Raw genomic sequence first — 25,080 nt, forward strand, 5'->3', positions numbered from 1 at the left:
CTGTGATTTTAACCAAAGATTGTTGTTACTGATCCTTTCCGGCCAATGTATCTTCAGGATCTTCCTTAGGCAGCTGTTAATGAAGGTCTGTATTTTACTGATTATGTTCTTTGTTTATGGCTCCAAATCTCTGAGCCATGAAGCAATACCAATTTTACATTTGAATTAAATAGACTTATTTTTGTTTGTGGGTGTAATACACTAGAGCTCCAGATGTTTTTGAGCTTTAAAAATGCCTTCCTTATTCTTGCTTTGACATCCGGATCTGTACCACCCTGTTTGTTGATGTTACTCCCCAAATAAGTAAAGGATTCCACTTCCTCGAGTCTATTCCCATCTAGTTTGACTGGTTCATCATTTGTTTTATTTATCTTCATGATCTTTGTCTAGAACTGCTGTTTGCTAGATGTTTTTTGTTTGTCACACCATTCTATGTGACCTCTCGAGACTGTTGCATGTTAAAATCCCAGAAGAACCAACAACATTGTTATGGTCAAAATCACTAAGATCACAGTTTTCCTCCATTCTTATAAACTTTAACTAAAACTCTTGACCTGTTCCTGCATGATGTTATGCATTGCTCTGGTGCCACATGATTGGGTGATTGGATAATTGCATGAATGTGTACGTGTATACGGTACTTGTTCCTATTAAAGAAGAAGATGAGTGTAAAGTCAAAGTACACATACATTATTCGAATACATGCACGGAGTGAAGACAATGTAGGATAATACCATCACTTCTACCCAGACAATGTTAACACACTCCAGATCAGCATGAAATTTTCATTTGGAGCTAGTTCATAATAACCACATGCACATACACACATACACACATCACTTAAGAGGCAGCACACTAACTCAATTTAGTCTGATTAACGTTAATAAACAGCTGATTGGTTGGCTAGGCCATCATACTGATGGGCACATTATCATTCCTCCCACTGCTGCGATATGAATTATATTTACTACAGCTTTCTCCAATTAAACTGTGCAGAATTGATTTATCTGTCTAAACGAACGAACCATCTCTTTATTCTATTCCAGCAGCATTACAGAGGCCTTCAATTTGACTCCTAATAATTCATTAAACTGCTCTTTTAATGAAAGAGAGGAATGAGGATGCCCTGTGTGGAAGAGAATGAAATAGTGCCACTATGTCAGACTGTAAAGAGATCGGTTCTCATATACAGTCTAGATGACTCGGGGCATTTCAGGAAGCAAAAGGATAATGTGAACCTAGCTGTTAGACAGCAGATGCAAATCTATCTTCTGGAGATGCTAAATGAGACACTTATTCCCAAAATGAGGGGGATTTTTATGGCAGATGCTGTATTGTTGGGGAAAAAAAGGGGCCCAGTAATGGGTTGTCTGGGAAGGCGGAGCTTATCACAAATCAATGTTAATCTTGTTAATACCATGCACCATCAATTAACATAATTACACAATTCAGGAATCAAAGTTCATGCTCTGATTAAAAAAAAAATCTTTCTTTCTTGCTTTCTTTTTTTGCAATTCCACATTAATGTTTCTCTAATTATTTCCTCCAAGAGCAAACCCACAAAGCACAGCCACTTCATGAATGGACAACCACTCAACCTGAACACTTAATACTTTCCCCTGTGATATTAAAAAGCAAGGCTTTTTCTTACCACGCTCAAATAATGAAACTGTGCTGAATTTCATTTAGCCTCCATTGAGCGAGAAATTGATTTGACTTTTTATTGCCATTCAACAATGCATGAGGAGCTATCAGGGTAAAGTACTCAAGCATTGCTCCATTTTTATAATTAAAAGTATCTGTGCTCTGTGGGTAATGTTAATTAATCGATTGATTCACTGATTATTTGATTGAAAAATATTTTGGGTTTGATTTCAATCCATTTTTGATTGACTGACTATCCTCGATGGCCACACTGACCTTCAGCATTATGCTAATCAGTGTGCATGGCACCGTTAGCACAGTTATGTTCTCCATGAACCAGGAGAACCAGAGCGCTCCATTTCCCACACCCACCACTCGGAGAACTTCCTTCAGCCGCAGCTCCTTCTCCAGGACCAGACCTTTGATGGTCTGGCACACCGTATATATGAAGGTCAGCACCAGGAACATTGGTAGGATGGTGGCAATGGATGACACAAAGCTGTGAGAAGCATCAGACCAGGCAGAGGTCAAGTAACACATCCATGCTATAGATCTTGATTGATGTTTCCAAGGCTACCTAATTTGGTTACATCCCTGCAGAATTATTTGCACCCTTTGAGTCATATGTACAGAATAAAGCCACAGTACCTCTTCTTGTATGCTATATCTAATAAGGTTGTAGACTTAAGCACGTTAAATTTGCACAACAAATCTCACAGTGGAGAGTGAGATGATCATTGCAAACCATTTTAGAACCCAGAACATTTTCAAAATTGGTTTGATACAGATACATATTGGTGTGACAGGTGTGTCATTGGAGCAGACATTTTTGTTTGTTTGTTTGTTTGTTTGTTTGTTTGTTTGGTTGGTTGGTTGGTTGGTTGTTGTTTTTTTTACTTTCAGGTGGACAGGAGTGGGCAGGCCACATTCATTAGCACTGGAGCATACTGGGTGCTGTACAAGACCTTTAGACTGTTCATTAATTCATTCTTGCATTTTACATGCTTTATCCTGGTTAGCATTACTAACTACTTATTAAATGAGTGTGAGGTCTTTACAGGAAAATATCTGAAAGAGGTCTTGACAGTATGGACCAAGCCATAGGCAAGGTCCATACAAAAAGTCTGATATTTTCCCATAAAGACCTAGCTAGTGAGGTTAACAAGGACTTTATTATATGGCTTTTTTATTTCTACAATTAAACTAGACGGTCATTATAATGAGGCATAACACTGCTTTCAGTCACGTCATATTTGTAATGTAGTTACAGAATAAACACATACAGAATAAATGGCTAGCGGTTTCAAAACTGAATTTCTCTCCGCGGTTAGCAGTTTCTGAATGCTCTTTGTTGCTCATTTCTTGAATAACTCTGTGACTCTTGTTTATCTTTTGTCTTTTGGCCATTTTTGATTTCCAATTAATCTTTTTTGTTGTTTTGTTTTTGTTTGTTTGTTGCAACATTGAAAGCCAGCACCTTGGAAAGAAAGTCTGTAATCGCCCACCAGCATTACAGGAAAATTCTGCCTGCCAAGGAACCAATCAGAGCACACGATTTTTCCGGAAGTAGCTCATGCCATATAATAATCGGATTTAAGTTACTAGCTTGTTAATATTTTAGGAAACTAGAAGATATCATTAGCAGGTACAAAGTAAAATATCCACTGCAGGAATACTCCAGTGTTCTGTAGGCGTGGAAGAGAATGTTCAATACATCAAAACTATGAAATAACAGATAGAACATATATGGAATTATGTAGTAAATAAAAAAGTGTTAAAAAAACAAAATGTGTTTCATATTTTGATTCTTCAAAGTATCCAGCATTTAGCTTGATGACACTTTGCACACTATTGGCATTATCTTAACCAGCTTCATGAGGTAGTCATCTGGAATGCTTTTCTATTAACAAGTGTGCCTTGTCAAAAGTTAATTAGTGGATTAATTTCTTTCCTTAATACATTTGAGATCAAACAATAATCAGTAAATAATAAAACCACAGTAAATAGCCATATTCCACACTACAACTGTAATCCATATTCTGTCAAGAACCGCTCAACTAAGCAAAGAGAAAACATCCATCATTAAGACATGAAGTGTCTTTTAATTAATAAAAATAAACAAAAGCATTGAATTTGAACGTGGACCATGAGCCACAAAATCTGTTTTTGCTAAACATATCATATCCACATTCATAGCCAGAACATTTCAATGTAAGCAGCACATCTTTATAGTTGTCTTTCCAGAGATGTTGAATTTTGTACATTGCTCTTAGGAAGGTCTTATTTCTTCCTAATGACAGCTTGTTGTTATGGAAGGCAGGCTGTCAGTTTTGAAACCTGACAAGAACAAGATCATTGAATTGTTCTTGGCTTTCCCATGGATCCTTGCATCCTGGCAAAAATGGAAAATTTCCTTTAAAAAAAATTTTTTGTAATCCTTATTGTGCCGAATGACATTTAACTGCATTTTGATGGAAATTACTTGAATAGTGCCAGTCAACAAGCTTCTGTCTCTTTAGTCCATCCATTATCCATAACCGCTTATCCCGTGCAGGGTCGTGGGTAAGCTGAAGCCTATCCCAGCTGACTACAGGCGAGAGGCAGGGTACCCCCTGGACAAGTCACCAGGTCATCGCAGGGCTGACACACTGAGACAAAATAACCATTCACACTCACAGTCAATTTAGAGCTACCCACAGCTACAGTCTTTGGACTGTGAGGGAAACCGGAACACCCAGAGGAAACCCACGCAGACACAGGAAGAACATGCAAACTCCACACAGAAAGGCCCCTGTCGGCCACTGGGCTCAAATCCAGAACCTTCTTGCTGTGAAGCGACAGTACTAACCACTACACCACCATGCTGCCCTGTCTCTTTACTGTTAAAAGCTGTTTAGGTTGTTGGTGATGGAAGGAATTTCAAGATACTGAACATTTTGAGATGCTTTTCTGCTTAGCACAGTTGTAAAGAGTGGTTAGTTAAATAACTGTAGGCTTCCTGTCAGTTCAAACCCTACTTTGTGTATTCACCTGTGTGTGAAATGTGTGTGAAAACCCCAGGAGATCAGTAGTTTCTGAAATACTCAAACCAGTCCATCTAGCACCAACACCATGCCATGGTCAGTGTCACTGAGATCCCTCTTCTGATGTTTGATGTGAACATTATCTGAAGCTCTTGACCTGTATTAGCATGATTTTATGCATTGCATTGCTGCAACATGATTGGCTGATGATGGTGGACAGGTCTTCCTGTCCAGGTTTCAAGGGAATATTCTGTTGTGTGCAATGTTTGGTTTGTACAGTTACTTCCCCCCATTCTCTTGAAGTATGGTAATAAGTCCATAGTCCTTTGGATACCCTTTTGTGTTTAATGTATTTTTGCAAAGTCCTGAATATGTCACTGCAGTTATGAGACTCAGTACTGTGTTGCTTGAAACAAAAGAGATTGTGGAAAGAGTTCATAATAGAGCAGGATTGTAGATAAGGTACAATATGTGGTATTGATTCTGACAGCTTGGCTTCATGCTCATCTATCTATCTATCTATCTATCTATCTATCTATCTATCTATCTATCTATCTATCTATCTATCTATCTATCTCACACACACACACACACACACACACACACACACACACACACACACACACACACAGAGAGAGAGAGAGAGAGAGAGAGAGAGAGAGATGATGATTGTAGAGTCTGAAATGATCTCTCCTATGTTTTTAATTAGAGCTGGAGCTTCTTTATGGATCAGAAGACAGCAGTCCTTTCATATAGCCTTCTCTCTCTCTCTCTCTCTCTCTCTCTCTCTCAGCCCATATCTCCTGTGGCCCATATTTCTCTGTCAGCATGATGTATGGTTTGATGCTGTTGGGATACAATAACAGTAGATTAAACAACCTTCATAAGGCCACTGAAATGTCAGGTTGATATCTGTGCTATATCCTGTGTAACAAAGTGCTGTCTCGGCACAATTAGCCGTCTGTGTGGATACATAACACACTCACCATTTGACAGCCGACACTCTCTGTAAATAAAGTAGAATGAAACCCCAGTCCCCAAGCCCACCACCCACACGTACACTTTTGCATCTTTATCTCTTTCTCTGTCTTTTTCTCCTCATCTTACTCATTCTCTGCCAGCAAGCTCACTTTCAGGTGTGATTTGTTATGTGAGACTGAAACATCAACATTACAGCACACCATGAGTCTTTAAAAAGACACTCAATTACTGATGGAGCGAGAAAGGGGAAGCAGGAAAGACAGGATACACAGAGGTGTAGGGCTAGTCCTTAGAGAACATAAAAGACACTTAAAATATTATAGCTTGCACAAGTGTTAATTGTAGATTAGCACAAATCCTGTGGGATGGAGAGAAAACTATTTAAGAGATGAGAGGAACTTATTACCAAGTACTTATCCACCTTTAATACAATGCTATTGTATTCCCCCCCCCCCCCCCCCCCCCCCCCCACACACACACACACACACACACAATCCCCATCCAATAGATAAGGCTGGAAAGACAGGTACAGGCTTCTAGACTGTTAGGCCAGATGTTTGGTCCGCTTTCATTTGCCGTTATCATTTTTGCATTTCTTTTATACTGAGTAACTGAGTAGATAGATAGATAGATAGATAGATAGATAGATAGATAGATAGATAGATAGATAGATAGATAGATAGATAGATAGATAGATGCTGCCATTGTGAACCTGTAAAGCTGTCTCACTTCATACCCGTGGTCAACTATATGGCAGTTGTGTGCGTAGCACCATGTTATACGGTTCTGAATGTTGGGCAATCCGAAGAGATGACCAAAAACAGCTTGAGCGTAATGAAAGAGCCATGCTTTTATGGATGTGCAATGTCAAAAGAGGAACATGAATTAGCATGTCTTCTGCAGATGCTGAACCTCCGTCGCCTTGACACTGTCCTCAGACACAATCGTCTCTGTTGGTTTGGACACGTCCAACGCAGTAATTCTTGGATCAACAGATGTACTACCTTGGAAGTTGAAGGAGCGAACAACCGTGGCCGACCTCGAAAAGCTGGAAAGAATCAGTCCATGCTGACTTGAAGCTATCGAATATCGCAGAGGAGGCAACTCAAGACCGTGCTGAATGGAGAGCTCTGCTGAAGACTGTTAGTCATACACACGTCTGACGTGTCAACTGACTCAAAACGGATAGATAGATAGATAGATAGATAGATAGATAGATAGATAGATAGATTGAATCATACCAAAAGTAAATATGATTTATACTGAGTTGTCATAATTGCAGGATGTCTATTTATTATTATTATTTTTTTAACAGTATGCATGTTATTTAAGCAATTACAGTAGTTTGGCAGAATTAGTGGTGTAGAAACACTATTACTCTTACAACGGTGCACTAACGTAATCTTGCTTTTACTTGTGATTGTGCAAACCAGTGTTATCCAACAAATGTTGCACAACAAAGACAACCTTGAAACTGAACTAGTAGGTTTCTACAATGGTGTATTAGGTCCATTGTAGGTTAAAAAAATGGAGCTGGGGGGTGGGGGGGGGGGGGGGGGGGGGGGGGGTGGGGGGGTGGGGGGGTAATATTCCAGAAAAAACAAATTCAGAATTTCCAAGAATAAAGTCTGAAATTTAAGGGAAAAAAAAAAAACTTGGATATTGTCTGTGATTGTAAAGTCATATATTTAAAAGTAAAAAGCCTCAGAAATTCTGAGATTAAAATATCACAAATTTACGGGAAAAATATCAGAAAAATAGTGTAGTTTTTTGTGTATTACAGAGGTGAGGAAGGGGTAATAGTCTTTGTGTGTGTGTGTGTGTGTGTGTGTGTGTGTGTGTGTGTGTGGGTTGGGGGGGACCCTCAGAATTTCTGAGGTTAAAGTCATACATTTACAAGAAAAAAAAAAGACCTGGTTATTCTCTGAGAGTATAAAGTTGTGAATTTGTGTGTGGGGGGCTCATAAATTTCGAGATTAAAAAGTCACAAATTTACAGGAAAAAAAAAAACTCTGGAAAACTCATGTATTTTTGTGTATTAAGAAGCTGAGGAAGGGGTAATATTCCGGGGGGCACCTCAGAATTTCTGAGGTTAAAGTTATACATTTACAAGAAAAACTGGATATTCTCTGAGATTATAAAGTCATACACTTGCAAGAAAAAAACTAATAAATTCTGAGATTAAAAAGTCACAAATTAGGTTGGATTATTATTTTTTTAATGATCAACTTTTTTTAATTCATATTTTTGCTGTATTATGCACAGTACTGCACAGAGCTGTTTTGCCATACATTTCACTGCCATTGTTTTTAACAATTGTGCATGTGACAGTCATCTATCTATCTATCTATCTATCTATCTATCTATCTATCTATCTATCTATCTATCTATCTATCTATCTATCTATCTATCAAATGTTATAACACCGCAGACGCCCCGGCTGAGCCAAGAGTTATAGGAAACTAAGTCTTTCAACCTCCATCTTACAACATAAATGAATAAAGCACAAAGAAATTTACAACTCCATTTCTCAAAATGCACTGCAGCCAGGACGCATGTGATTGTTCTTTCAGATTTATCCTGTTTTTTTCCTCACAAATTTATGACTTTAAAATCTAAGAGAATATCTGAAAATATTACCCCACCCATTCAAAGCTGGGTTACACACATGCTTGTTCATTTTCTGTGCTCCTAATTCAGATTATGCAAATCACAGTGTTGGTGCTTTGTAATAATCAGAGCTAAAGACGCAACTTATAGCTGTTTTAATACTAGTGATATCAGGAACTAACTTGTTTGCAGAAGTTCACAACATTAAACATAGCTATAAATAGATTAAAAAGTACAGTGCAACATTCTTTGATAAATAAATGTTTTATTCATTGGCACATTGCTGTTGTGTAAGAGGAATTAAAGATTTCAGGATGTGCTGTTATTGATTCTTCATCTTAGCTGCCTCATACCATCCTGTCATTGAATATTTTCCTTTAACAGTATGCCTCATTGTGTTTTATTCTGACTTAGAGTATACATGGATTTTATCAAAACTTTCAGAATTTTAAGGGGTGTGATATTGGGATGAAATATTATTATTTTACACTGACAGTGAGTTGTTTTTTTTTTTTCTAAAAAGTAGTCAAGCATGTGCTGTATGTCTTCAAGGTGTCACACACTTCCACAACCCAAACTTTCAAAATAAGTGTTACGAATCCTAATTATCATTCACAAGCTAAGAGAGAAGATGCTGGTCCAGTCCGTGAGACCCGATTTTCATCGGAATAAACCATACTTTAAGAAACAAAAGAATATTACATAGGCTGATTAGATTAGATTAGATTAGATTAGATTAGATTAGATTAGATTAGATTAGATAAAACTTTATTGATCCCTTTGGGAGGGTTCCCTCAGGGAAATAAAAATTCCAGCAGCAGCATTACAGAAAAACAGAGAAAAGAAACAGAGGAAAACTTCTAGATAAATTAAAATAAATTAAGTATTTACATGTACAAATATAAAAAGAATAAGATATGGGGAAGAGAGGAAGGGGGGAAGGAGGGAAAAAAGGGGAGGGGGCCGGCGGCAGGAGAGATATTGCACTTTATATTACACATTGTCCGGTACTGCTTATTGTTACGCTAGGCTACTGCTCCTTCCCATCCTCTGTCCTCCTGTTACCCCCCCCCCCGAGAGGAGTTGTACAATCTTATGGCATGAGGGACAAAGGAGTTTTTAAGTCTGTTCGTCCTGCACTTGGGAAGGAGCATTCTGTCACTGAACAGGCTCTTCTGGTTGCTGACGATGGTGTGCAGAGGGTGACTGGCATCATCCATGATGTTCAATAGTTTGTCCATAGACCTGTTCTCTGCCATCGTCACCAGAGAGTCCAGCTTCATGCCGACCACAGAGCCGGCCCGTCTGATCAGTTTGTCTAGCCTGATGTGTCTTCTTGGATGTGCTGCTCCCCCCAGCACACCACGGTGTAAAACAGGACACTGGCAACCACAGACTGATAGAACATCCACAGGAGTTTCCTGCAGATGTTAAAGGACTGCAGCCTCCTAAGGAAGTATAGCCTGCTCTGTCCCTTCCTGTATAAGTGTTTGGTGTTGCAAGTCCAGTCCAGCTTGCTGTCCAGCCACAGCCCAAGGTACTTGTAGGAATCCACCGCCTCCACCTCGACTCCCTCGATCAGAACTGGTCGTGACCTTGGTCTTCTCCCAAAGTCAATGACCAGCTCCTTGGTCTTCGAGGTGTTGAGCTGCAGATGGTTCCTGTTGCACCACACAGCAAAGTCCCTCACCAGGCTCCTATACTCCTCCTCTCTGTCATCACTGATACACCCAAAGATGGCTGTGTCATCGGCAAACTTCTGAATGTGACACAGCTCCGAGTTGTAGCAGAAATCCGCAGTGTACAGGGTGAGAGAAGAGGGGCCAGCACCATGCCCTGGGGTGGTCCAGTGCTGCTAATCACAGTGTCAGACGTGATGTCCTTCAGCCTGATGTACTGCGGCCTGTCAGTGAGGCAGCTGGAAATCCAGGTGACCAGGCAGGGGTCCACTCATATCCTGTTCAGTTGTCCTGAAGCAATAGGGGCTGGATGGTGTTGAAGGCACTCGAGAAGTCCAAGAAGAGGATCCTCACTGTGCCATTTCCCTTATCCAGATGCGAGTGGGCTCGGTGTAGCAGGTAGAGGATGGCATCTTCCATACCAACACCTGTCCAGTACGCAAACTGCAGACAATCCTGGGCATGTTGTACCTGGGGTCTGAGGAGGCTGAGAAGAGCCGCGCCAATGTCTTCATCAGATGTGAAGTGAGTGCCACCGGTCGGAAGTCGTTCAGCTCGCTGGGCCGATTCTTTTTGGGAACTGAACGATACATGATGTCTTCCAGAGGGTGGGGCACTCTCCCCAGCTGCAGGCTGAGGTTGAATATGTGTTGGAGTGGTTATTGCAAGAGGATGAGGATAAAGCACGTTCATTTCAATCTCATCATGCCTCAGATATGGCACATCACGTAGTGAAACTTTCTGACGGCAGGAAAAGCAATGAGCCGCCCAAGTGCCATAAATTACATTTGAATTTCAGATGAGGCATTTTCTCAGCAACTCTACATGTTTACACATGGAATGACAGAGAACACAGCTCCAATTTTACTCTCTCTCTCTCGTTTGTTTCTTCTTGGTGTATAATTTATGAAAGAAATGGCTGTTTGGGAGCATTAATAATTGATGCTGCCCGGCTGTGTCCATTGGACAAGAAGGGAAAATGGCTAAGGAGCCAGAGGATTGCTAGGTTTTATACTCGCTATTCATCTCTTTTGATATCTCTGGTTCATTTTCTGTCACACATACAGGATCAACGTGACCTTGTTGTTTTGTTGTGGCCACTAAATAAAGCCAGAGAACTGGGAGAAAAGAAGGATTTGTTCTTCATCTGTTCTTCATTTGTTCTACCTGTCCATCATTCCCACCTCCCATCTCATTCTCCTGGATTGTCTCTGGGGAGATCAGAAGTAAAGAGATCGAAAAATCCTCAAATGGCAGTCAATAGAAATGTTAGTAAAGATCATCAGAATGCCAAGAAGGAAAGATGGAGATAGTGTAGTAGGATTGGCAAGGACTGCAAATGCATTTTGTGCTGTAAAATAATGCATGAACACCAAAGGAAAAAAAAAAAAAATCGACTCTGTAATGGACTCCAGCAGGGCCCAGTGGAGCACCCTCTCAGCAGGCTCAATTGATCTCTGTATGAGATCATTTAGCACTGTCATGTCAATGTTCAAATTTAAAGATCACTAGGATGTAACTAGGATGTGAGATGTGCACTACAGTAGAAGTGGAATACTTCTGCAGCCAGTTGGGTGTACTTTAATGCCATTTTCTGTATCTGTATTTGTTTAGTGCTCCAAATATCCATACCCATATTTGGATTTAAAACATGAGGTGGGTGTGGTCTAAACCAGAAAGTTGTTTGCTGCTGTTGTTGTTGTTGTAGTCCTCTGAATTCTGGGTTGTATAGTTCCTCAGCATCAACTACAGTGGATATAAAAAGTGTACACACCCCGTTAAAATGCTACGTTTTTCTGATGTAAAAAAATGAGACCACGATAAATAATTTCAAAACTTTTCCCACCTTTAATGGGAACCTATAACCTGTGCAATTCAATTGAAAAACAAACAAATCTGTAAGGGGGAAAAACATTTTTTTTTAAAAATACAATAAGCTGGTTGCATAAGTGTGTACACCCTTAAACTAATACTTTGCTGAAGCACCTTTTGATTTAATTACAGCATTCAGTCTTTTTGGGTCGGAGTCTATCAGCCTGCCACTTCTAGACTTGGCAATATTTGCCCACTCTTCCTTGCAAAAGCACTCCAAATCTGTCAGATTGTGAGGCATCTCTTGTGCACAGTCCTCTTCAGGTCACCCCACAGATTTTCAATTGGATTTAGGTCTGGACTCTGGCTGGGCTATTCCAAAACTTTAATTTTCTTCTGGTGAAGCCATTCTTTTTCTTAATGAACAGTTATAACATCAACAGACTTCATGTTAAAAATGTTATAATCACGTTGTCTGTTGTCACCCAAATGAGGATGCATTCCCTTTTGAGTCTGGTTTCGCTCGAGGTTTCTTCCTAATGTTGTCTGAGGGAGATTTTCCTTGCCACTGTTGCCACAGGCTTGCTCATTGGGGACAGATTAGGGATAAAAATGATAAAAGATTTATTTATGTTCATAATTCCCTCCATCTTGACAAGAGCCCCAGTTCCAGCTGAAGAAAAACAACCCCAAAACATGATGCTGCCACCACCATGCTTCACCATAGGTATGGTGTTCTTTTGGTGATGTGCAGTGTTGTTTTTGCGCCAAACATACCTTTGGGGATTGTGGCCAAAAAGTTCAATCTTGGTTTCATCAGACGATAATGCATTTTCCCACATGCTTTTGGGAGAGTTGATGTTTTGTGGGGTTTTTTTGCAAAATTTAACTGGTCCTGTATGTTTTTCTTTGTAAGAAAAGGCTTCTGTCTTGTGACCCTACCCCATAGTCCAGACATATGGAGAATACGGGAGATTGTTGTCACATGTAGTACACAACCAGTACTTGCCAGAAATTCCTGCAGCTCCTTCAGTGTTGCTGTAGGCCTCTCGGCAGCCTCCCTGACCAGTTTTCATATTGTCTTTTCATCTATTTTGGAGGGACGTCCAGTTCTCGGTAATGTCACTGTTGTCCCATATATTCTCCACTTCTTGATGACTGTCTTCACTGTGCTCCATGGTATATCTAATGGAGTGGAATTTTTTTTTGTCCCCTTCTCCTAACTGACACCTTTCAAGAATTAGATCCCTTTGTAAAATGCTTTGTAAGCTCTCTGCGAACCATGACTTTTGCTGGAGGATGCAACTGAGTAAATGTCAGGAAAATCCTACTAGGACAGCTGAACTTTATTTGGGGTTAATCAGAGTCATTTTAATTGATGGCAGGTGTGAACCTCAAAAGACTGAATGCTGTAATTAAATCAAAAGGTGCTTCAAAAAGTATTAGTTTAAAGGTGTGCACACTTATGCAACCAGCTTACTGTACATTTTTTAAAATCTTTTTATGTTTTCCCCCGAGCAGATTTGTTTGTTTTTCAGTTGAATTGCACAGGTTATAGGTCACATTAAAGGTGGGAAAAGTTTTGAAATTATTTATCGTGGTCTCATTTTTTTACATCAGAAAAAACAAGCATTTTAACGGGGTGTATACACTTTTTTATATCCACTGTACACCTTTCCAGGTCATAATTAGTCTCAGCTAGAGATGAGGTGATTAGGTCTGTTATTATTTTCTTTTTGTGCCTTCCTGCAATAGTTTCCAAGGAGTTTACTTGGTTCTGTTTCCCAGAATATGAACAAACATGGGCAGCCTGGTGGTGCAGTCATCTGCATGTTCTTCCTGTGCCTGCATGGGTTTCCTCCAGGTGCTCCAGTTTCCTCCACAGTCATGTGGATCAGGTCAACTGGCTCCTCTTCACTGGCCGAGTACAAATAGTTGTTCATCTCCATCATAGTCCTGCAATAGGTTGTTGACCTGCCCAGGGGGTACCCTGTCTCTTGCCTGAAGTCAGCTGGGATAGGCTCCAGCTTCCCCATGGCCATGATGGATAAGTGACTTAGATAATGGATGGATGGATGGATGAACAAACTTTTAACCTAATTCAATCTCAACCCTTTCCAGGCAGTTCAGGCAGTTACTAATGAATGAATGCTGTCTTTGTTTGTCCCAAGGGCTTCATATCTGAGCATTTGCTGTTGCCCAGATGAAGCAAAAACCTCCCACTTGCACAACTTTTTTGTTGCAGCCCATGGGATATAAAGTGGTGCTTGAAAGTTTGTGAACCCTTCAGAATTGTCTATATTTCTGCATAAATATGAGCTAAAACATCATCAGATTTTCACACAAGTTCTAAAAGTGGATAAAGAGAACTCAGTAAAACAAATGCAACAAAAATATTATACTTGGTAATTTATTTATTGAGGAAAATGATCCAATATTACATATCTGTGAGTTTTTGCCACAGTATGCGAACCTCTAGGATTAGCAGTTAATTTGAAGGTGAAATAAGAGTCAGGTGTTTTCAATCAATGGGATGACAATCAGATGTGAGTGGGCACCCTGTTTTATTTAAAGAACAGGGATCTATCAAAGTCTGATCTTCACAACATATGTTTGTGGAAATGTATCATAGCACAAACAAAGGAGATTTCCAAGGACCTCAGAAAAAGCATTGTTGATGCTCATCAGACCGGAAAAGGTTACAAAACCATCTCAAAAGAGTTTGTACTCCACCAATCCACAGTCAGACAGACTGTGTACAAATGGAGGAAATTCAAGACCATTGTTACCCTCCCCAGGAGAGGTCGACCAACAAAGATCACTCCAAGAGCAAGGTGTATAATAGTCGGTGAGGTCACAAAGGAACCCAGGGTAACTTCTAAGCAACTGAAGGCCTCTCTCACATTGGCTAATATTAATGTTCATGAGTCCACCATCAGGAGAACACTGAACAACAATGGTGTGCATGGCAAGGTTGCAAGGAGAAAGCCACTGCTCTCCAAAAAGAACATTGCTGCTCATCTGCAGTTTGCTAAAGATCATGTGAACAAGCCAGAAGGCTATTGGAAAAAATGTTTTGTGAACAGACGAGACCAAAATAGAACTTTTTGGTTTAAATGAGTAGCGTTATGTTTGGAGAAAGGAAAACACTGCATTCCAGCATAAGAACCTTATCCCATCTGTGAAACATGGTGGTGGTAGTATCATGGTTTGGGCCTGTTTTGCTGCATCTGGGCCAGGACAGCTTGTCATCATTGATGGAACAATGAATTCTGAATTATACCAGCGAATTCTAAAGGAAAATGTCAGGACATCTGTCCATGAATTGAATCTCAAGAGAAGGTGGGTCAGGCAGCAAGACAACAACCCTAAGCACACAAGTCATTCTACCAAAGAACGGTTAAAGAAAAATAAAATTAATGTTTTGGAATGACCAAGTCAATGTCCTGACCTTAATCCAATCGAAATGTTGTGGAAGGACCTGAAGCGAGCAGTTCATGTGAGGAAACCCACCAACATCCCAGAGTTGAAGCTGTTCTGTATGGAGGAATGGGCTAAAATTCCTCCAAGCTGGTGTGAAGGACTGATCAACAGTTACCGGAAACGTTTAGTTGCAGTTATTGCTACACAAGGGGGTCACACCAGATACTGAAAGCAAAGGTTCACATACTTTTGCCACTCACAGATATGTAATATTGGATCATTTTCCTCAAAAAATAAATGACCATGTATAATATTTTTGTCTCATTTGTTTAACTGGGTTCTCTTTATCTACTTTTAGGACTTGTGTGAAAATCTCATGATGTTTTAGCTCATATTTATGCAGAAATATAGAAAACTGTAAAGGGTTCACAAACTTTCAAGCACCACTGTATTCATAAGAAGACCTCCAGTATCAGCCAGATGCCCTGTGAACCTTTCTGGCAAACTTTGGGAAGGAAGGATGGTAGGTAGGTATTTGGTTACATCCCTAGCAGGCAAGCAATTGTAGCCAGTACTAATATTTCATTTGTTGAAGTCAGAACAAAATTTGTTTCATTGAGGACAACCTTCACTCAATGCACCAGAAGCAAATGACTCACTTTAACATGAAACAGACTTGATATTTGCCAATTCAGTAGAGCGATTCTTGAGATACTGTTGCTTCAAAAGGCCAGGGGCGAATAGGCATGGTGTGAGATCTATAAAACATGATTTCCAAGCTCCTGTGTGCTACAGTTTAATCGATAGACACATTATCACCGGTGCCAGATGCAATGTGATCCTGCACTAATGTCTTTACCGAGCTTTCCATCTTCAAGCAAACTTGATGGACCAAACTATGAAGGATTTTAAAGGTGCCCTTCCACCAAAAACATTTAATACTGGCTCTTTTTGAAATATCATAGTTCACTCCGAGTTGCATATGCATGCTGCATGTGAAAATGTAATTCTACTCCCATTCCCTGTATTAGCTTATGAAAGAAAATAGTCGGAAAAATGAGCGAATCTGAAAAAGCCCTAAGAACTTGCGTCACTTCGAAAATTAGTATTCATGGCTTCGCCCACCTTGGCTTGCAACTGCCCATGGGAAGAAAGTTCGGATTTAAGCGCGAGGAGAGATAGCAGAGCCCATCTCGTCAGTAGCTCACAAAGAGGACCTAACAGCAAGTTGAAAACATGTCTGAACAAGTTCGTGCCTGTGTTATTTGTGGCAGTAACACATCAACGTTGCATGTTTGGGGAGGCTGGGACCTCCCCTGCGCGAGTTACGAGCGTTCAAAGTCGGGCTGGAGTCACCGACAGAAACGAAATCTAAGCGGAGCACAGCGACCCGCCTCGGGGCAAATTACGTCCCGAGGTGTGGGGCTAGCTGGCCCTGGCAGCACTGGTTCATTGGAGAGAGGGCAGAGGTCGCTGGCTGCCAAGTTTGGGGAGGCTGGGACCTCCCCTGCCCGAGTTACGAGCGTCCAAAGTCGGGTTTGTGCCGCCGATAGAAACGAAACCTAAGCGGAGCAACGTTGCAAGATAGAAGAGGTGAAGAAGAAATGGTTGGAATTTATCTTTGGAACACCACCAGCGAAGTATAATGCAACGTTAGTACTGTGTTCTGATCATTTCAACCACAGTGACTTTTCAAACTTCGGTTCCTTCAGGAGTGGTTTTGCTTCGAGGTTGTTTTTAATACCTGGATCTGTACCGTCAAGGCGATCGACCACCAGCTCACAAGCTGTAAGTAAAACATGAACTTTTTGTTCGAAGGTTTTTGTTACAAAATAGCATGTTCATATTCTCCATATTAGCATGCATGACATGGTCACAAGCTAGGCAGGGATGAGAGTTTCCCGCTTTTCGGCGGATTTCCACTTTTTCTGAGTAAAAAACGACCTTTTTATATTATGCCAAATCCGTTGAGAATTTTTTTTATTAATTTCCTATGTTCCTTCATGCTGTTCAAACTTTATTAACTCCAACAATGTTTACACATTACTTGTAAGTCGCCATCTTTAGTCTCGTTTAAATCTCGTTGAATGTGATGTAAAATTCGTGTTATCTACATTGTTATTGGTCAAAACATCGATGTCGAGACCATAATAGCTAATCAAAACAGTTTTTACAAAGACACCCACATCTGCTTGTTCTGACCCACTGGAGGTAGCATCACAGTGCTGTTAGCCAATCAGAGGTAACACGTTTACTGATTGCTGTTAGCCAATCAGAGGTAACACATGTACATGTCATGCATATTAATGAGTAAGAGCTGAAATCCTGTCGTTCTCCCGCCACCCACTCCTCCACCAAACTAGAACAGCCTGAAACAGGAGAACCACAGCATTTTTTCACCAAAACCGGCTCACAGGGCATTCATTCATACTAGAGACCACCGCACAATTAATGAAAAAACGATGCAATGAGACCTTTAATATACAGTGTTTTAAAAAGTTGGTAAATTGACATGGAAAAAAACAACAACATATTTTTGTTTTTCAAAGAAAGAGATATATGGTAGTCAAATTAAATTGCAAATCAATCACGACGAGCATTTAAATTAACAGCAATCATCCATATGTGATAATTGAAATTCTTTGTCTGTAATTGTATGCAGTCATTTAAAATAAACAAAGGAAAGTCAACTTGAACATGAATATTTGTATAATAACAAGAAATGGATTTTTTTTAAAGCAACATCTTAAATCATAAAATGTAGAAACTTAATGATTCTTCTGGAAAAAAGAAAAGAAAAAATACCAAGCTATGTACTGTATTTCAACATTATTATTGGGGATGAAGTGTTAACTAGTTAGTTTAGCTTGTTAATAGCTTGCTAATCTTATCTCGCTAGTACACTGTCAGAAATAGGGGTGCAGTAGGAGTCCATTTATATCCCCCAAGATACAGTCTACACTAATTTACCCTCAAGGGCTGATTATTGGTCCTCGGGGTAACAATATGCACCTTTTAAGGGCCAAAAAGAAATTATATGTTCCCAAGCTGTGTATAAAGGGTTCAAATAAGTACCTCAGAGGGTCCTGTCCCAGTGACAAGCTATCGTTCCCCTAAAGGTACAATAATGTACTTTATTTTCTGAGAGTGAGAGAAATACCTTATTAAAACTCACCAACCAATAATAATTTAATATCATTATTTCAGATCATAAAGCTCATAAAATGATTAAGATTACTTGTCACAATATATGACATGATCCCAATGAAATGTCGGCTGAATTCTCTAACAGACTGTCATAATGTTTGTTCTCCACATAGATCCAGTAGATCCAAGATTAAAGAAAATGACTACGTTCTGTTTCTGACGTCGAAAAGCATGATCATGGGTTCATGAAAAGAAAATGGGCTGCTGTAAACGGAAACATTCTTGAGATAATAACAATAGCATGTTGGGTTTTTTTTTATGTTTTGCCATTGCCACCAATGTATTCTAGCTGTCCCATGACTTAGAGTATCTTTATTGTTTCCTCCTATTGGTCAGTTTTAGAGGAGCATCGTAGCACCAGTTCCACTGAGATTTTTATCAACATTTTTGGATGCAGCCAGAACTTTATCACCGGCTGTTTTTTTTTTTTTATCTCAGTGCTGCAAAACTGGCTGTTGGTGAGCATGACAAATTATACTCACCAGCCACTTTATTAGGAACACCCATCCACCTGCTGTTTTCTGCAGTTCTCTAATCAGCCAATCCCTTGACAGCAGCATCTCATCTCATTCATCTCATTATCTCTAACCGCTTTATCCTTCTGCAGGGTCGCAGGCAAGCTGGAGCCTATCCCAGCTGACTACGGGCAAAAGGCGGGCTACACCCTGGACAAGTCGCCAGGTCATCACAGGGCTGACACATAGACACAGACAACCATTCACACTCACATTCACACCTACGGTCAATTTAGAGTCACCAGTTAACCTAACCTGCATGTCTTTGGACTGTGGGGGAAACCGGAGCACCCGGAGGAAACCCACGCGGACACGGGGAGAACATGCAAACTCCGCACAGAAAGGCCCTCGCCGGCCACGGGGCTCGAACCCAGACCTTCTTGCTGTGAGGCGACAGCGCTAACCACTACACCACCGTGCCGCCCTGACAGCAGCATAATACGTAAAATCATGCAGATACAAATCAAGAGCTTCAGTTAATGTTCACTTCAAACATCAGAATGGGAAAAACTGTGACCTCAAAGTGTGACTTTCACTGTGGCATGGGTGTTGGTGCCAGATGGACTGGTTTGAGTATTTCAGACACTGCTGATCTCCTGGGGTTTTCACACACAACAGTCTCTAGAGTTTACACAGCATGGTGCGAAAAAACAAAACAAAACAAAAACATTGAGTGAGTGACAGTTCTGTGGGTGGAAGCGTCTTGTTGATAAGAGAGGTCAGAGGAAAATGGCCAGATTGGTTTGAGCTGCCAGGATGGATATAGTAACTCATATACAACTCTATAGTAACTCATATAGTAACTCTTTACAACTGTGGTGAGCAGAAAAGCATCTCAGCATGCAACAGCAGAAGATCACATTGGGTTCCACTCCTGCAGCCAAGAACAGGATTCTTAGAATCAAAAGCAAGTTCCTATTAAAGTGGCCAGTGAGTGTATGCACACTTATGATTAATACATAAATAAATCAATAAAATACCCCCCCCCAAAAAAAAGTCTGTGACAGCAAAATTGGGTCTTTTTTTAATAAACTAAAACAATAAATTACCTGATTACCTTCCTAGATTTCTGTTTCCACATACTTGTTTTTCATTTACGATTCATTTTCTCCAGCCCCTTTATGTTCTCTGGGTTTTGCATTCTTTACCTGTTTTCTGTATCACTTCCATCTCGGGAACACTTGAGGATATATTTTTGCTTTGGATCTCATTTTATTGTGTCGACACAATACTGTTGGCTTATTTGTCTTGCGCATTTCTTTGTCATGTTTCCTTAGGTCATTAAATCCCTTATGCATTTTGTAAGTGTTGTCTCTGTGTGTTTCGTTTCTTAAACATTGAGAGGATAGAAATTATTTTTTTAATAAAAGCACGTGCAAATTTTATCGAACTGTTCCAGTGTTTTAGTTTTGCATTCTGAGAAACGATCAAGGGGGCGGCATGGTGGTGTAGTGATTAGCGCTGTCATCTCACAGCAAGAAGGTCTGGGTTTGAGCCCCGTGGCCGGCGAGGGCCTTTCTGTGTGGAGTTTGCATGTTCTCCCCGTGTCCGCGTGGGTTTCCTCCGGGTGCTCCGGTTTCCCCCACAGTCCAAAGACATGCAGGTTAGGTTAACTGGTGACTCTAAATTGACCGTAGGTGTGAATGTGAGTGTGAATGGTTGCCTGTGTCTATGTGTCAGCCCTGTGATGACCTGGCGACTTGTCCAGGGTGTACCCCGCCTTTCGCCCGTAGTCAGCTGGGATAGGCTCCAGCCTGCCTGCGACCCTGTAGGACAGGATAAAGTGGCTAGAGATAATGAGATGAGATGAGGAGCGATCAAGAATTCAGATGTCAAAACTTGCTTCTTTTCAAATTGGATTTTAAGCCACGATAAGCGCTTAACTCTCTTCTGAAAACTTTGAACAAAGGTATTCATGCTTTTATTACCTCTGGGCTAGACTGTTTCAATTCTGTATGTGGGCATATAGCAGTTTTTACCACGCCCACGATGGAGTAAGCAGGGCGTGGTATTGTAATCAGTGCAGTTTGTTTGTGTGTCTGTCTGTTAACAATCTAGCATCTAGATGGTTGCAACAATTGACTTCAAATTTTCAGGGTAGGTGGGCAATGGTGCATAGATTACCTGAATAAATTTTGGGGGTAATCAGGTCAAGGTGAAGGTCAAGATCAACAGAAAGGTCAACCTTTCGGTCAAAATAACATATTTTCCATTATAACTCAAAAACGGTTGCTGATAGACAGGTGTTTATTATTATGAGCATATAGGAACTCTGATATGGCCTTTCATTTGGCACCATGATCTTTGACCTTGAGCGACCTTGAAAGGTCAAACTCAAGGTCACAGATTTTCAGAGGGCTGTAACTTTAAAACAGTTGATGGTAGACAGATATTTACCCTTATCAACATATAGGAAGTGCCATATGGGCTTTCAGTTGCTGCCATGACCTTTGACCTTGAATTACTTTGAAATGTCAAACTCAAGGTCATGGATTTTCAGAGGACTATAACCTGACAGCTGATGATTGAGAAATATTACCATTATCAACATATTGGTATAAAATAAGTGCTGCCGGGCGAGGTTTGTTTTGCCTGGCAACACTTGTTTCTTCATTGTTTGCAGTTGGTACAACTCGTCTTCTAATCTGAAAAAGAAAATGTGATCACATAACACCAGGTCTAGCCTACCTCGCCTGGTTTCCTACCCATTTCGGGATTGATTTTTAGATTGTATTGCTTGTTTTTAAGGTTAGCTGAACTCCTGCATCTTCTGCTGAAATCCCACCTCTTCTCAACGGCACACGATTTGAGTTTACGAATAGCTGACACTCTGACTTCATCTTTTACTGTACTGATTTTTTTTTTTTAATTCTCATTACGGTTTATTTCGTCATTGTGTTTTATTATGTCGTTTTATGGCTTGCTATTCTGATTTTATAGCAATTTGGTCAACCTTCGTTCTTTTTATATGTGTTAGATAAATAAATTTGACCTTGACCTTGATGGATCTTTTGTGTTGTATGAGCACATAGTGCTGGAACATTGTTGATGTTTGTTTGGATCTTTAAGGGTCCATGTACCTAATGCTAGTGCACTAAAAGAAAGATTTTACTTCGTGATAATACTGTAAGTAAAAATAAAACCTTTTTTTCTTCTCAAACCTGTTGCATTTACTTATTTTCACTCTTCTTTTAAAATTCTGTAAAAATGACAAAATAATAATTGATAAAATGGCAGTTTATTGGAGCATTATAAACAATTTCTGGAAAATAGTGTAAGAGTAAATGTCGAGGGTTTTTTTTCTCTCTCTCTGAACTTTTAATTACTGAAATGCAGCATTTTTATATTCTTATTACAATATGTTTTCAGGAAAAGTAAATTTCTGTAAAAGTAAATATTTTAGGTTTTACCTACATCACTTGATCACAATGTAATTAAATGTCATTGGTCAGTTTTGACTATTTTTAGAGGATATTTTTACAGTACTTTTGAATAGCTATACTGATCTCATCAGCGATATGCAGTGAGGTTTTTTTTTCCTCTTCAGTGTTTTTCTCCCACTTTATCAACTTGAATTAAACTGTACACTTTAATATCAACTATTGACATTTATATATAGCTAATACCCAGGGAATGTAATGGCCAACAGAATGAGAGAGAGAGAGAGAGAGAGAGAGAGAGAGAGAGAGAGAGAGAGAGAGAGAGATTCAGTTCCAGTGGGAAATTAGTCCCTGTTTAGAATGTGTGGGCAAAATGCCTGAGTACAATAGACTTTATTGAAGTAATAAGTCACACACCCACATATATACCCTTAACGCCCCTCCAACACAGCCAAGCAAAATGTGTACTCACGCATCATCCACATAGCATGGATACGGCATCTGCTGCAAATAGACACCCAGAGTTTCCTTGACACCTGTGTGTGTTTGGACGATAGCACGGTCCAGCATGTCCTGAAGATACACAAAACCTCCTCTCACATAGCGTAGGTCGTTAAAGGGGTTATCACGAGCCGATGGAAACCAGGACCTTTAATTAAGAGAACCACACACATACACACATCAACACAACATGATAAATTGTATTCAGTCACGTTACTTTTGCGTGAGGGTTTACTTCCGGTGAATGAAGTGGTGGTCAGGCTAACCGATTTGGCGGCCATTATGTAAAGAGCTAGTGAAACTGTCTCTGACTATTTTCGCAGTTTAGAGGACAATGCACAGTCAAGATACCTTCAGAAAGTTTACCTTTACGATGCAATAGATCCTTACACACGAGTAAAGAAGGATTTTTCCTAGGAGTTGGAAAATTATCCATCCTTTGAGTTCCCCAACATCTCAAACTACCTGGTGCTGCAGACATCGTTCTACACGGACAAACAGATGAAAACCTGGAAAAGCATGGAGGCGTACAACTTTTTAAATGTGGCTGGGTTAAAGATCTGGGGATCAGGACACTACAAGATAAATCCTGTATCATTTTTGCCCAGGTAAGTAGGCATTTTTGGGCTTTTTATATGTGTCTTTGCGATGGTTGCTAGGACGCTACAGGTTTTAGCATTGGGTGGAAACAAACCACAGCTGCTCGATTCTCAATCCTCCCTGCTCTTCTCTTCCAGGTAAATCATTCACAAAGGTCCACAGAAGCCACTTTAAAGACCTGGGTATTTGTGAAACAGGACGGAGAAGTTATCACGGCTCACTGTAACTGCACAGCCGGGGAAGCAGTTTTGTGCTGTTAACTCGTGAGCTCTGCTTTTGTTTATGCGGATCATCTCGATTTTCTTATCTCTCTAGTTCATTGTAGGAGCGCAATCTATATCATCGTCCTTGTAAAGATTGCTAGAACATCCTGATAAATAAAGTAAAAACATACACGTTAGTTTACAATGTGCCGACCACGATCAAACAGTAAGCAAAAACATATCTGAGGACTTAAAAACAACTTCAAAACAACATGAATAACGGAAAATGGCAAGAAAAGTGATTTGCGAATCCAAATGAAATAAATCAGAGGAATTTACAAACCTTTCATGAAGTGATCACTGCAAACTCGAGTGTTCTTCGACTCGGCTCCTTTCCATATCAGTAAAAGTTTCAAGAACCACCTTTCTCGTCATCTTTTGGTAAAATCCTTTGCTCTTTCACCCTTTTATTACTTCATGGAGAACCCGTAAGAAACTTTTATCAGTTTCAAGATTTGTTTGATTCAAACAGCCCTAAACAACTCAAGCATTGACCATTTTAACAATTAGCAAGGTGCCCCAGTGATAGTAACACTTTGTGAAGAGTGAGCGCAACTGACCACCACTTCATGTCTTGCATATGAGTGATTCCACGCTTATGGGTACTGAAATGGGGACATTAACTTATTTTTAAAAATTCACCTAAAACCATTTCTTTTTTTACCATCAGGTCACAAAACATGTAATCTTTAATGAATGATATGTTAAAAGATAACTTTAATTTTCTGAGATGTAATAAAAACATATTTATATGCCAAAGTCAAGCCTATGAGTTCCAAAATGATGTCTGTTACATTACTTCTGTTACGATTGTCCATCTCGCGTCTGTTACAAATTAATTACAATCTAGCTATATACCATGTTAATCTTATTGAAAGAATGTGTATGTTTATTCTACTACACATGTTTATTAATTATATTTGCTAAAACATCACCTTCCTATGTTTCAAAAAGTAATTCTACATTGTTAAAATTGAGAATATATATGTCCACAACACTTCTGTTACGTTCTGACTTTGGCATATAAATATGTTTTTATTAAACTCGTTTTTGTGCAATATTTAGTTTGGAAAACAGTTTTCAAAATGGCGGCACTGACACCTGGCTGATACTTTACATTGTGAAGTCTCGCACAAGTCTCGTGAAGATCGCGTGGATAAGCAATGCCTGCCATGGACCAAACGAACTAAATTAAATATGGCTAAAAAACGAATAGGCCGATAAGTATAATATTTAATTGCAATTAGTTGCCAATACGAGTCACGATATAAGGTTACTAAAACCGAAAACATAATTGAATAACACATTAATTAAGAAAAAAAAGCAAGTTTAAAAATGACTTCAGTTCTCCTTTAAAAAAGTGATTAACCTAGCTGGCTTAAAATTTCAAGTTTGTTGAAACTCATATAGTAAGTTAGCACAGTGCAACTTGATTGCTTCAT

The 25,080-nt window shown here is 39.8% G+C and overlaps 1 protein-coding gene across 1 annotated transcript in view; it reads right to left on the reverse strand.

Annotated features, from left to right (window-relative positions):
- LOC132882575 (phospholipid-transporting ATPase ABCA1-like) overlaps positions 1-25,080 on the reverse strand; it is a 340,951-nt gene that overhangs the window by 216,169 nt on the left and 99,702 nt on the right. Inside the window, exons 13-14 of the mRNA XM_060915668.1 lie at positions 22,747-22,923; positions 1,921-2,143 (exon numbers count right to left, since the gene is read on the reverse strand). Of these exons, the coding sequence (XP_060771651.1) occupies positions 1,921-2,143; positions 22,747-22,923 (400 nt within the window). The remainder of the gene's footprint in view (positions 1-1,920; positions 2,144-22,746; positions 22,924-25,080) is intronic.

The sequence above is a fragment of the Neoarius graeffei genome, chromosome 3 (genome assembly GCF_027579695.1).
Source record: "Neoarius graeffei isolate fNeoGra1 chromosome 3, fNeoGra1.pri, whole genome shotgun sequence".
Lineage (NCBI taxonomy): Eukaryota > Metazoa > Chordata > Actinopteri > Siluriformes > Ariidae > Neoarius > Neoarius graeffei.